Source organism: Salmo salar, chromosome ssa23, assembly GCF_905237065.1.
Source record: "Salmo salar chromosome ssa23, Ssal_v3.1, whole genome shotgun sequence".
Classification (NCBI taxonomy): Eukaryota; Metazoa; Chordata; class Actinopteri; order Salmoniformes; family Salmonidae; genus Salmo; species Salmo salar.
In genome coordinates, this window is record NC_059464.1 from 40,779,075 (window position 1) to 40,793,777 (window position 14,703).

At 41.8% G+C, this 14,703-nt stretch overlaps 1 protein-coding gene across 3 annotated transcripts in view; it reads left to right on the plus strand.

Moving 5' to 3' along the window:
- Window positions 1-14,703, plus strand: part of LOC106584624 (pleckstrin homology domain-containing family A member 7) — a 188,514-nt gene that overhangs the window by 26,774 nt on the left and 147,037 nt on the right. The window contains exon 1 of one of the 3 annotated variants that reach the window (XM_045706212.1): window positions 1,668-2,164. The exons of the other annotated variants lie outside the window; for them this stretch is intronic. Coding sequence (XP_045562168.1) covers window positions 2,013-2,164 — 152 coding nt within the window. The 5' untranslated portion in view covers window positions 1,668-2,012. Of the gene's footprint in view, window positions 1-1,667; window positions 2,165-14,703 lie in introns of those variants that run through there. 3 annotated transcript variants of the gene reach the window in all.

Here is a 14,703-nt window from a genome sequence, read left to right on the forward strand (position 1 = left end):
CTATTGTAGCTGGAAACTGCATTTTTTATGGAATATCTACATAGGCATACTGATAAGAGAATTATCTAATAAATGTAAATGAATCAATAAAACATGATGAATTATTAGTCATACAGCAGGTTTAATGAATAATCAATGTAATGATCAATGTAGGGATCGATTAGTCTGATTAGTTCCGGAAAGTCCAGGAACCACTGGAGAGGGAAAGAAATGTGTGTATGCAATTAGTATAGAGAGATAGAGGGGCAGATGGTCAAGGGAGTGAAAGCTTCAAAGAGTTCTTGAACCTTGAGGGAAAAGAACTGGCTGAGGGCTGGATAGTGATAAACAGTGTAAGAAGTCTATGGGGGATGCAGGTCACCAACGGATTGTGTGTAAATGCATGTGCGTAAGTAAGCAAGAACTATATAATGACTGTTTTGTTATCCTGACCTCAGAACGTTCTCTGAATAAAGCTACAGATACCTTTTGCAGAAAGCTGAGTCCTTGCCTAATTATTATAACCCATTGTCTTACAAACCTTGGGCATTAGTCAAGGCGAATTGATTATTGATTATTATCATCAAGATATAAAATTCCTTTAACACATACAGAGGCCCATTATCAGCAACCATCACTCCTGTGTTCCAATGGCACATTGTGTTACCTAATCCAAGTTTATCATTTTAAAAGGCTAATTGATCATTAGAAAACCCTTTTGCAATTATGTTAGCACAGGTGAAAATGTTCTGATTAAAGAAGCAATAAAACTGGTCTCTTTAGACTTGTTGAGTATCTGGAGCATCAGCATTTGTGGGTTCGATTACAGGCTCAAAATGGTCAGAAACAAAGAACTTTCTTCTGTAACTCGTCAGTCTATTCTTGTTCTGAGAAATGAAGGCTATTCCACGGCAAGAAGCTGAAGATCTCATACAACGCTGTGTACTACTCCCTTCACAGAACAGCGCAAACTGGCTCTAACCAGAATAGAAAGAGGATTTGGAGGCCCCAGTGCACAACTGAGCAAGAGGACAAGTACATTAGAGTGTCAAGTTTGAGAAACAGACGCCTCACAAGTCCTCAACTGGCAGCTTCATTAAATAGTACCGGCAAAACACTAGTCTAAATGTCAACAGTGAAGAGGCGACTCTGGGATGCTGGCCTTTTCGTCTGCCGTTTCCAGCTACAATAGTCATTTACAACATTAACAATGTCTACACTGTATTTTGATCAATTTGTTATTTTAATGGACAAATGTGCTTTTCTTTCAAAAACAAGGATTTTCTAAGTAACTCCAAACTTTTTGAACGGTAGTGTATATAAAAAAATATATAGTTCCTTTATCTTTTCTACATACTTTATATCTGGTTTTAGTAGTTTAAGTTTACACTGAAAATGTTTTACCATCCCGAAAATGTGTATAATTAAAACAAATAATAATAATAGAGGGCCTATTTCAATGACTATTTCTCCAATGGCACCCTATTCCCTATTTAGTGCACTACTTTTTACCAGGGCCCATAGGCATATGACGTCTGCTCAACATGATTGATTCTAATAGACAAACAAGAGGGGCTCGTCTTTGCAGTGTGGGGGCCCGACCATACAGAACTCAGATGGGGAGTGGAGGAGGACACACACAAAGGAGGAATTGAGGAAGAGATGGCGAGAGCTGGTAGATACATAGTGTTGTGGCCCAAACGTCTGTCCAGTGTCCACATTGCGCCGTGGGAGACAGTAGGCATTCTGTCAATAGTGCTCGGTTGCAAAAACATTAGCATTCTGAGTTGGAGTGGAGAGAGAGAAAGGGTGTCCATGTGCGCAACACTGGAGAGGAAGGAGACCGAGAGGAAGAGACAGAATACGGAAATAGAGGACAGAAGGAGAGAGCGAAACAAACGGAGGGAAGACTAACACTGCATGGGACTAAGAGAGGAGGAGGGGGAAAAAGAGATGGGACATAGTGACAAGCCAAAACACTACCTGAGATAGAGGGAGAAATATACAGACAAGCTACAGTTAGTCCTCTGAGGATGGGGACCTGCTTTAGCTCTGACCCCGCTAGAGACTCAGGTCACCAACTGGTTCCCATCAAGCTTCTCGCCACATGGCCCAGACGAACCAAGGCTGTCGCTAGCATAGGAAGTTACATCTCCACAACATGGGATCTGACCTACAACCCCAGGTAAACACTGAATACTTAATACCTACTTAACCTTTTTTATATGTTCCTTATGTTGGCACCTAATTCAGTCTTGCCAAATCCAGAAAACACTTTTTTTTCATTATCAAATGGAAGAAAACGGACTGAAACAGGGAGAGAAACGCTTGTTTTTTTTTTCGGTTTGAAAAACGTTCTTACACATTTTCCGTTGCATGCCCTAATGAACACAACCCAGGAGTTGTGTTAGATACATTTCATTGTTGTGGTATTGTTCCGCAGCAGCAGCGAGGCGTATAAACTGCTGCATTACAGCTTGTTACATTTGTTTTTTGGTGAAGACGTGTGCCGTGTCGTACATCACCCTCTACAGGACAGCAGTGCGTGTGGCATCTGCATCACACTGTTTTAACTGCTCGTATACACATGCGCATACGAACATGAACACACACGCACGCAGTCAACCACACACACACACGCACGCAGTCAACCACACACACACGCACGCATACATACAGTCAACCACACACACACACGCATACATACAGTCAACCGCGCACATATACTTATACACACCCTAACGGCACCCGCAGAAAGCAAGCATTGGATTAATTTGGATTGACTGGATGCATATGACAGCATTACTAGCACGCTCAGCAATTACCCAGTCCCCCTTACCCAAGCCAGCCCATGCTACAGGTGGATAGCCTCTCACCGTAGGAGTCTGACAGGCCATAGACATATATTTGTGTTGACCAAAAACTTTAACATGTAAATCAGTGATGACGACAAGGACCAGATTCGTGTTAAATATCAGAAAGCATTTTAAATTCAAAACTTTGATATTCACAAACAAACCAAAATGCTGTTACTGAACAGACAACGCATCACTGCCAAGCTAGTGACAGAAAACGTCACTGTAGATCGGCCAGCCCCTAGTGGCGACCAAGCTGAATTCTGATGTTTGCGCTAATTTTTAAACTTCGCTTCCACGTACTGTTATTTATTCACCATCAAACAGGAGGAGGGAATGTTGCCTTTTATGCATTTTAATTTGGATATAAGAGATGGGAATCGAAGTGGCTATTCAACAAGAGGAAGATTGTCCAAGGTATCTGAGGTTGAATACTTTCCTGCGTGTTATGGCTGTTTTAATAGGAAGATTGTCCAAGGTGCTATGGCTGTTTTAATAGGAAGATTGACCAAGGTGTTATGGCTGTTTTAATAGGAAGATTGACCAAGGTGTTATGGCTGTTTTAATAGGAAGATTGTCCAAGGTGTTATGGCTGTTTTAATAGGAAGATTGTCCAAGGTGTTATGGCTGTTTTAATAGGAAGATTGTCCAAGGTGTTATGGCTGTTTTAATAGGAAGATTGTCCAAGGTGTTATGGCTGTTTTAATAGGAAGATTGTCCAAGGTGTTATGGCTGTTTTAATAGGAAGATTGTCCAAGGTGTTATGGCTGTTTTAATAGGAAGATTGTCCAAGGTGCTATGGCTGTTTTAATAGGAAGATTGTCCAAGGTGTTATGGCTGTTTTAATAGGAAGATTGTCCAAGGTGTTATGGCTGTTTTTAATAGGAAGATTGTCCAAGGTGCTATGGCTGTTTTTAATAGGAAGATTGTCCAAGGTGTTATGGCTGTTTTAATAGGAAGATTGTCCAAGGTGTTATGGCTGTTTTTAATAGGAAGATTGTCCAAGGTGTTATGGCTGTTTTTAATAGGAAGATTGTCCAAGGTGTTATGGCTGTTTTTAATAGGAAGATTGTCCAAGGTGCTATGGCTGTTTTTAATAGGAAGATTGTCCAAGGTGTTATGGCTGTTTTAATAGGAAGATTGTCCGAGGTGTTATGGCTGTTTTAATAGGAAGATTGTCCGAGGTATCTGAGGTTGAATACTTTCCTGCTAATCCTTTCCTTTTAATACTTGTGTAGTGAGGGAGCACAGAACTTAGCTCATTAGGACAGGACTGTGTCATTGAAGTTGTCTACCGTGTTTCTTGTGGATGGCACAGATCAATGAAGTGGTGGGGTTAGCCATGTAAGAACAGGATGTACCTGGCTGTTTTCCCTCAGGTTTACTCTGGACATGCATCACGTGCTATGACTGCTGTCTGTGTGTAATGCTGTCTGAAAAAAATGGTGTTTACAAACCTTATTTCTACCAGACCAATCTATGGTTCTCCTTGGAGGACAGCTTCGCTTACAAAAAAAAACCTTGAGAATGGACTAAATAGGTGCCAGATGGACAACTATCTGAGGGACTGGCCAGCAACATCCCTGGTGCCTGAGATGTCTCCAGCACCAGAGAAACTCTGAGATGTAGCCTATCAGATGTGGAATGGCTATGTCTTAGTGTGCCAAGTCACATACCTACTGTACGTCCTTAATGCAATAACTAAGGAACCATAACCCAATGTTATCTGCAGGGATGCAAACTAGTCACCTTTTGGCGATATTCACTGTTTTGAATCCAAAATAAATGACCTACGTGATTCATGTAGATCCGATGAGAAAAGTTTGGGCGAGCGCATTTGGAGCAATACTGGCTGTATCCAAGGCTCTGCTGATCGTTCACATAACAACAGGATGCAGCACACGACTGAAGAGAGAAGAGACAACCAATTTGCTAGTTACAGCATCAGCGCGCGCTCTGGAGAGAGCGGAGAGTGGAATGGCAGTTTGCCAGTTAATTTACAGCAGTGTGTCCTCTGAACAATAATGAAGAGGTCAAGTAGGTGAGAAGCATGACCACGGTGACGGGGTGAGAAGGTGATGAAGCATACTTCATGAGCTGTAACCGAAAACAACTGGCATTTGGAAAGTATGAGGTGGTGAAACAAGTATTGTTATCATAAAGTATCTTGCTAGCTGGATTGAATTCTTCGTTAGCTAGCCAGAGAAATGTTGAGCCACATTAGCCCACCTAACTGATCAAATAATTGAGTTTATGGTGTGAAAATTTGCTTCCTAATAAAGTCAGACAAATAACGTTAGATAGCTAACGTTACAACATCAGATGAGCTAACGTTAGTAACCTAACTAATTCGCTATAGTGTTAACTGGTATACGACTCCTTGTCGTTCCTCAAGTTATAACGCGGTAGCTGCTTACTGGACCCTGGTAATCTGTGAAATGCTATCTAACGAACTAACTACTATCTGTGAACTAATGTTTTCCCTCTACAGTATGTGGTTAATTTTTAGAATGAGATAATTAGGTGAAAATGAGGAGTTGCTTGTTAAACAAGTGGATTCATGGATCAAGTGTAGCTGGAGCTGGGCCTGGCTTAAGCTGGATGCCACTGTGGAGTTGAAAGGAACACCACACATTTTCCCTCTTTCGCTCTTTCTCAATACAGTGGATAAAAAGGGGTATGCCAGGTGTACTCTCTGCCTGAAAGAGATCAATTATGCCAACAAAGGGTATCATGCTCTGCTGGCACATTGTAGAACTGATGTCCACAGGCAGAAAGTGTACAATGTAATAATGTGCAGTGTAGCCAAAATATATTGTTTTTGTTGTGTTGAAATTGACAGTAACACGTGTGTTAGTGAGGGGGATTGTACATTTTTTACTCAGTTAATGTTATTTTTGCACACATGTAGCCTTGTGCACTTGATCGATGTCTACTATAATGGCCACTATAATAGAGCAAATATAGAATGCCTGTTTAATTCAATTTGTACTTTAAGATGTTTTTTCACAAGTGCAATATTTAGTTGTGTGTGTGGTCACAAGCGTTCTATTATAAAGGCATGGCTAACTGCAATATTAGTGTATTGTTTTTTCTCAAGACGTGATTGTCATTTTCAGTAAAGTCTAGGCAACAAATACCATTGGGTTGCTTTCTTAATTTTTTTTGCTGCGAGTTAGGTTCAGATTAACCACTTTTTAGTTTTCACACAGAGACTGATCATGTCGATTAGAGGTTGACCGATTGATCGGAATGGCCGATTAATTGGGGCCGATTTCAAGTTTTCATAACAATCGGTACTTCAGCATTTTTGGACACCGATCATGGCCGATTACATTGCACTCCACGAGGAGACTGCGTGGCAGGCTGACTACCTGTTACGCGAGTGCAGCAAGGAGCCAAGGTAAGGTGCTAGCGAGCATTAAACGCATCTTATAAAAAACAATCAATCTTAACATAATCACTAGTTAACTACACATGATTGATGATATTTCTAGTTTATCTAGCTTGTCCTGCGTTGCATATAATCGATGCGGTGCCTGTTAATTTATCATTGAATCATAGCCTACTTTGCCAAATGGGAGATTTGCGAAAAAAGCACTGTTGTCGCACCAATGTGTACCTAACCATTAACATCAACGCCTTTCTTAAAATCAATACACAAGTATATATTTTTAAACCTGCATATTTAGTTAATCTTTTTTAAATTATAGTTTCTCGATTTGACCATATTAATGATCTAAGGCTCGTATTTCCGTGTGTTATTATGTTATAATTAAGTTTGATTTGATATTTGATAGAGCAGTCTGACTGAGCGGTGGTAGGCAGCAGCAGGCTCGTAAGCATTCATTCAAACAGCACTTTCGTGCGTTTGCCAGCAGCTCTTCGCAATGCTTCAAGCATTGTGCGGTTTATGACTTCAAGCCTATCAACTCCCGAGATTAAGCTGGTGTAACCGATGTGAAATGGCTAGCTAGTTAGCGGGGTGCGCGCTAATAGCGTTTCAAACGTCACTCGCTCTGAGACTTGGAGTAGTTGTTCCCCTTGCTCTGCAAGGGCCGCGGCTTTTGTGGAGCAATGGGTACTGATGCTACGAGGGTGGCTGTTGTCGACGTGTTCCTGTTTCGAGCCCAGGTAGGGGCGAGGAGAGGGACGGAAGCTATACTGTTACACTGGCAATACTAAAGTGCTTATAAGAACATCCAATAGTCGAAGGTATATGAAATACAAATGGTACAGAGAGAAGTAGTCCTATAATTCCTACAATAACCTCAACCTAAAACTTCTTACCTGGGAATATTGAAGACTCGTGTTAAAAGGAACCACCAGCTTTCATATGTTCTGAGCAAGGAACTTAAACGTGAGCTTTTTTACATGGCACATATTGCACTTTTACTTTCTTCTCCAACAAGTTGTTTTTGCATTATTTATACCAAATTGAACATGTTTCATTATTTATTTGAGGCTAAATTGTTTTGATTGATATATTAAGTTAAAATAAAAATAAGTGTTCATTCAGTATTGTTGTAATTGTCATTATTACAAATAAATAAAAAATTAAAATTGTCCGATTAATCGGTATCAGCTTTTTTTGGTCCTCCAATAATCGGCATCGGCGTTGAAAAATCATAATCGGTCGACCTCTAATGTAGATCATATTCTTTGCTGTGTAATTAGTTAAAACCTGCATTTTCCCCCATCAGGGATTTTTTTTCATATTTCAGTGCAAAAAAAAGCGTCACCTTTTTGGGCCCCCACCAGTTTGCGTCCCTGTATCTGTTGTGCTCTGCTGCACACAGACACACCACCTGGAGCTGCTGTTGACATTGCTGCTTTACAGCAACATGTAGGAGAAACATTAGTCTTCGGGCACCCGAGTGGTGCAGGCGTCTAAGGCACTGCAGTCCCTGGTTCGAATTGGGAGTCCCATAGGGTGGAGTACAATTGGGTAGGCCGTTATTGTAAATAAGAATTTGTTCTTAACTGACTTGCCTAGTTAAATGAAGGTTAAATATATATATTTTTTTAACATTTGTAAGATCAATCTGGGCCTTCTCTATGAGAAACACTACACTGAGTACTACAGCATTGGGTTGAATGTCTTAACACTACACTGAGGAAACAGTGCCTCCTACTGGCCCTCCCACACCACTTCCAGCAGCATACCACTCTGCATCCCACTGCTGGCTTGCCTCTGAAGCTAAGTGTGGTTGGTCCTTGGTCGGTACCAGAATGGGAAACCAGATGCTGATGGAAGTGGTGTTGGAGGGCCAGTAGGAGGCGCTCTTTCGTCTGGTAAAAAAAATATATCCCAATGCCCCAGAGCAGTGATTGGGGACTTTGCCCTGTGTAGGGTGCTGTCTTTCAGATGGGACGTTAAACGGGTGTACTGACTCTCTGTGGTCACTAAAGATCCCATGTCACTTATCATAAGAGTAGGGGTGTTAACCCTGAGGGCCTGGCTAAATTCCCAATCTGACCCTTATACCATCATGGCCGCCTAATCATCCCCAACTTGTAATTGGCTGATTCATCTCCCTCCTCTCCCCTGTTACTATTCCTGAGGTCGTTGATATAAATGAGAATGTGTTCTCAGTCAACTTACCTGGTAATAAATAATACAAATAAAAAGTACCACAGCATTGGGTTGAATGTCTTATCTTAACACTACACTCACTGAGTACTACAGCATTGGATTGAATCTTAACACCGAACACTTGAATAACCTTGTTCTTTTTCTTATTGTTTAATGTAGAAACACTTTAGTCTCGCCACGTGTTTCTCCCGTGGCAGGTTTTCTTGAGGCACCTCTCTCTGTCACTTTAGATCTCTATCGGCTATGGGAGAGTTTATATATTTGGAAACAGTGAATAATTCAGAGGAGGGGATTGCGTTAGTGGTCCCCTAGCTCACACTATACTGTAAAGATGTCTGTGAAGTGTAACCATGAAAGACTTGTAATTCATTCATGACCCCCACATGTCTGTCTGGATTGCCAGATGTAACATTGAGTTTGTCACAGGAAATGTTTTTCAGTTTATTCCCAGACAGGCTTTAAACTGGTTACATGTCACATTAGTTCGTTAGTTTCCTTTGCATCTCAATATGAATCTCTCACTGTAATCCGCTGTAGTCTCATGTGTGGGATCTGATTGGCTGTTTTTAAATGTTCTTCAAGGCCACTGGCATCTGGCACAAAACAGAGTGACTTTGTGCCTGGGAGTTATGGTATAGAGAGGAGTTAAGTCATCGAGAGTGGCCGTGTTTGAATACCCATACTAGCTTACTAAATAGTATGCAAAAAAAATAACGCTTTATAGTATGTAAACTTTTTGAAAATAGTACACCAAAACCATCATCTAGTGCGTGATTGCGTTGACTCCCGCCATTCGTTCATTTTGGTACAGTGCGTCAATTTCTCTTATCAGCTGTTGTCAAACACGAGTCGGAAAAGACGAGTGAATTCTACAAGATAAAACGCTGAAATTAGGATGCAGTTTAAGTATGTTGTACGCTACTATGGATATTCGGACAGAGCCAGTGACTTGGTGCCTGGGAGTTATTGTGATGTTAGACTGTTGGCCAGTCTGTCTGTCCCTTTGGTTGTGTCTACACTTGACACTTACATTTGACTTCTGCTATCAGAATTCGAAGGTCACATTGAAAAGACGGGTTTTATGGTGTGATTGTGTTCAGATCTGGTTGACCACTTCAGGAGGTGGTCAGGGCTGCATTGTGTGCAGCATTCTCCTCAGTCTGGATGCGATCAGGCGACCGAAATAGCATACAGTGGGTAACGTCATAAGCAGTCCTCCCACAAGTCTCCAGAAAACATGTGTTTTAGGACCGAGAGGCACCTTTTCATTCTAAGGTTGGATGAAATAAGTTCCTAGCGTGTTGGCTGGCCTCCATAAATGCTAGCTAATATTTAGAAAAAAGTGTTTTTGTTTAGCTAGAGTTAATCTAACCCGTTTGCAATCCCTTTAGCATTGCTTGCTAGCTTGCCGGCTAACTACAGAGGATAGCTGGCTAGTTAGCTACTGTAGTTAGCTACTGCTATATCAGCCTGTCTGTCTCTGTCTATTGGCCAGTGTCTGTCTGTCTGTCGGCCAGTCTGTCTGTCCCTCCGTCTGTCTGTCGGCTAGCCTGTCTGTCCCTCTGTCTGTCGGCCAGTGTGTATGACCCTCTGTCTGTTGGCCAGTCTGTCAGTCCGGCATACAGTGGGACTGTGCAGTAACAGCTAAGCTCTGTGTGTTGGGCAAAATCAGGTTAGAGGGAAAGAAAAAATCAGTCCATTAGCAAAGGGCCCACGTTTGTCCTCATCCTCAGGGTGTATTGTTAGACAGAGAGAGCAGTCGTGTGAGGTAAAACTATTGCCAGTGCATTTTGCCCATTCATCCATTGTTGTTGTCTGTTGTTGCTCTTAGTCATGAGGCCAGGCAAGGGGATATTTTAGTGTTGTAAACAAAAACGGAATAACGGCTACTGCATTTATTTTGTAGTAAGGTTTGTCTATAGATGCAATGCAGAAGAATAGTGTGCAGACCTCTCATATGTCACAGTTGTGAACATGTAAAGTAGGCTATTTATGAATGTATCCTTTCTATGTCCTTTTAGAGGAGATCACATGTGACTTTGATCCTACCAAGTGGGTAATTTGGCTGTACGAGGAGAAATTTGAAGCAGCCAACCGAGACTTCTTCACTCAGCAGTTCTGCTCACCCAAATTACCTGATTAAAAGGCAACTACTGCCCTTTCACTGTAAATGTGGTGACATTTAGAACAAAGGGAGGCTCTGACAAAAAAAGATCAGGATGTAGAGAATTTGTGAAACCACAGCAATGCAAATGAAAGTTTAGTCCAAATCCCTCTCCAAATTCTCAAGTTGATGCTCTTGGATTTTGGATACTGTGGTTTTGAAAGCCATGTTACAATAGCAACCCAAAATAGGCTAATTGCACTGTAGCACAGCTTGACTGTTGAGAAGGGAAATTATATCTTCATCTGGGCGTCGCAGAGGGCTTGTCAAATAAAATCAAGTAGAATTTTATTGGTCGTGTACACATATTTGCAGACGTTATCGCAGGTGCAGCGATTTAAAAAATATATGTATTTAATTAAAAAAATATACACTGCTCAAAAAAATAAAGGGAACACTTAAACAACACAATGTAACTCCAAGTCAATCACACTTCTGTGAAATCAAACTGTCCACTTAGGAAGCAACACTGATTGACAATACATTTCACATGCTGTTGTGCAAATGGAATAGACAACAGGTGGAAATTATAGGCAATTAGCAAGACACCCCCAATAAAGGAGTGGCTCTGCAGGTGGGGACCACAGACCACTTCTCAGTTCCTATGCTTCCTGGCTGATGTTTTGGTCACTTTTGAATGCTGGCGGTGCTTTCACTCTAGTGGTAGCATGAGACGGAGTCTACAACCCACACAAGTGGCTCAGGTAGTGCAGCTCATCCAGGATGGCACATCAATGCGAGCTGTGGCAAGAAGGTTTGCTGTGTCTGTCAGCGTAGTGTCCAGAGCATGGAGGCGCTACCAGGAGACAGGCCAGTACATCAGGAGATGTGGAGGAGGCCGTAGGAGGGCAACAACCCAGCAGCAGGACCGCTACCTCCGCCTTTGTGCAAGGAGGAGCAGGAGGCGCACTGCCAGAGCCCTGCAAAAATGACCTCCAGCAGGCCACAAATGTGCATGTGTCTGCTCAAACGGTCAGAAACAGACTCCATGAGGGTGGTATGAGGGCCCGACGTCCACAGGTGGGGGTTGTGCTTACAGCCCAACACCGTGCAGGACGTTTGGCATTTGCCAGAGAAGACCAAGATTGGCAAATTCGCCACTGGCGCCCTGTGCTCTTCATAGATGAAAGCAGGTTCACACTGAGCACATGTGACAGAGTCTGGAAACACCGTGGAGAACGTTCTGCTGCCTGCAACATCCTCCAGCATGACCGGTTTGGCGGTGGGTCAGTCATGGTGTGGGGTGGCATTTCTTTGGGGGGCCGCACAGCCTTCCATGTGCTCGCCAGAGGTAGCCTGACTGCCATTAGGTACCGAGATGAGATCCTCAGACCCCTTGTGAGACCATATGCTGGTGCGGTTGGCCCTGGGTTCCTCTTAATGCAAGACAATGCTAGACCTCATGTGGCTGGAGTGTGTCAGCAGTTCCTGCAAGAGGAAGGCATTGATGCTATGGACTGGCCCGCCCGTTCCCCAGACCTGAATCCAATTGAGCACATCTGGGACATCATGTCTTGCTCCATCCACCAACGCCACGTTGCACCACAGACTGTCCAGGAGTTGGTGGATGCTTTAGTCCAGGTCTGGGAAGAGATCCCTCAGGAGACCATCCGCCACCTCATCAGGAGCATGCCCAGGCATTGTAGGGAGGTCATACAGGCACGTGGAGGCCACACACACTACTGAGCCTCATTTTGACTCGTTTTAAGGACATTACATCAAAGTTGGATCAGCCTGTAGTGTGGTTTTCCACTTTAATTTTGAGTTTGACTCCAAATCCAGACCTCCATGGGTTGATAAATTATTTTTGTGTGATTTTGTTGTCAGCACATTCAACTATGTAAAGGAAAAAGTATTTAAGATTATTTCTTTCATTCAGATCTAGGATGTGTTGTTTAAGTGTTCCCTTTATTTTTTTGAGCAGTATATATTTAACCTTTATTTAACTAGGCAAGTCAGTTAAGAACAAATTCTTATTTACAACGACGGCCTACCGGGGAACAGTGGGTTTAACTGCCTTGTTCAGGGGCTGAACGACTGATTTTTACCTTGTCAGCTCGGGGATTTGATCCAGCAACCTTAGCTCTAACCACTAGACTACCTGCTGCCCCAAATGCTTATACTTGTACTGTTATTTATGAGTATTTGATTGCTGTTAGTGTGGTTCAGTTTCTGCAATAGGGGAAATGATGGAACATGACTGAACATTAGAATTTATATTTCTCTCCCTCCATCTTGCTATCTTTCTCTCTTTCATGGGAGGATAATACTTTTCTCTCATTTACTCATGTAACCAAGTGGGTGCTCTTTTTTTTCTGTTCAACAAAGATCTCTAATTGACATGCACCATTGACATGCATGAGAATGTCATTCATTGTTGAGTTCAGAGACCTCCTTTGACTCATCAATAGGTTCAAACTCCTGACTTGATTGGAGGTGGCAATGATTTGATCACTTCACTTGAACCTTTGATCAAAACATCCATCTTTTTGGGACATTTTACGTAAGCATATTCAGAAACATATTGTAGCCTTACGTTTGTTATTACTTTTATTTTGGCGTAATGTATTGAGGCACTGTTATTGTTTGTACCCAGGGGACTTTTATTTTGAAAACTATAGTATTCTCAGAGGCACCTACGCATGTCAGGAGAATGTGGAGAAAAAGATGTTGGTGACTGCTTGGCTGGATCTCTTGGTCCAGAGACATTCAACTACAAGTAATAGTTTTCTGTTTTGTTATTACTGCTGAACCCACAAGTCCTCCGGTGAAGGTAGTGTTAAGTATCTACAACAAGAATTAAGGGTTACAATATTTTTGTATAATTTACGTCCCAGCAGTCGTACATTGTAACATACTTCAGTATGTTAACAGCTAACAGGTAATATCAGTAAGTTATTTCTTCATATTTAGCACACAAGGATTGTTATGTTATGTTTGGCATTTGTGACTTAAATTACTTTTGAGATGGTGAATCTTATTGCCATTTCACATGGAATGACCCTGACTTGGAATGACTCAATTCCCTCATGTGTATTATAATAATAATCATCACCACCATCAATGGGTTACTTTTTCTGGTAGCCATCATTCACTCTTATCCCAGCACTAGGAGGACTGTATAGACAGCTCATGGGTTAGGGTTAGCCAACTGCTCAGTAGCTTAGCAGAGATTATGGTTATTTTAATATTCAATCATAAAAAGGCCCCGGAATTCGGCCCCATATAAATTTGATTCAAACAGTTAGGCCATTACTTTGAATCCAATTCCGGGACTAAAATAGAATCCAGGATAACCCATGCTCCCTAGAGGAGTAGAGAAGACAATGTAATGCAATATACCAGTCTATGGGTCCAGGTCATGCTCTATATAGTGGATAATAGGCCCTGGTCAGAAGTATTGCTCTATATAGTGGATAATAGGCCCTGGTCAGAAGTATTGCTCTATAAGGTGGATAATAGGCCCTGGTCAGAAGTATTGCTCAATATAGTGGATAGGGTGCCATTTGGGATGCAGACAGGTTATTTATTTATTTACTTATTTTTTCACGGAGGTAGATCATCTTTAATATTGCAGATAGATTGTAGCTTCCATCAATGTAGTTGTCTGGATCTTTTCCAATCCCCCAGATATTTTGTATTTATTTATATTTGCTGTATATTTTGAACTGTACTGTTTCACAAAAATGTACAGAATTATAAGAATATTACATGAAGAATGCTTTTGGATTAGATTTATTTCTGTCCTTCATCCGACATTATGATACTCTCCCTGATGATTGACATTCATTAACTTCAAATGATAACCATCCAACAAGTGTATTGAGGGAGGAATCAATGGTGGTGATATGCAAATATTTCCATTGTCTAGGTTTCAATGTCTGAGTCCCAAATGGCACCATATTCCCTTCATAGTGCACTATTTATGGCCAGCGCCAATAGGGCTCTGGTAGTGCACTATATAAAGAATATAGGGCCATTTTGGACACATCCAATGAAGACCTGGAAGTCTAGAGAGAGCAATAGTCTTCTCTTAATTATGGAGATCTAGGAAGTAGGCAGCTTTCATGTGTCCGTTTCCTTTCTGATCCAATGCTGCTCCTCGGCTG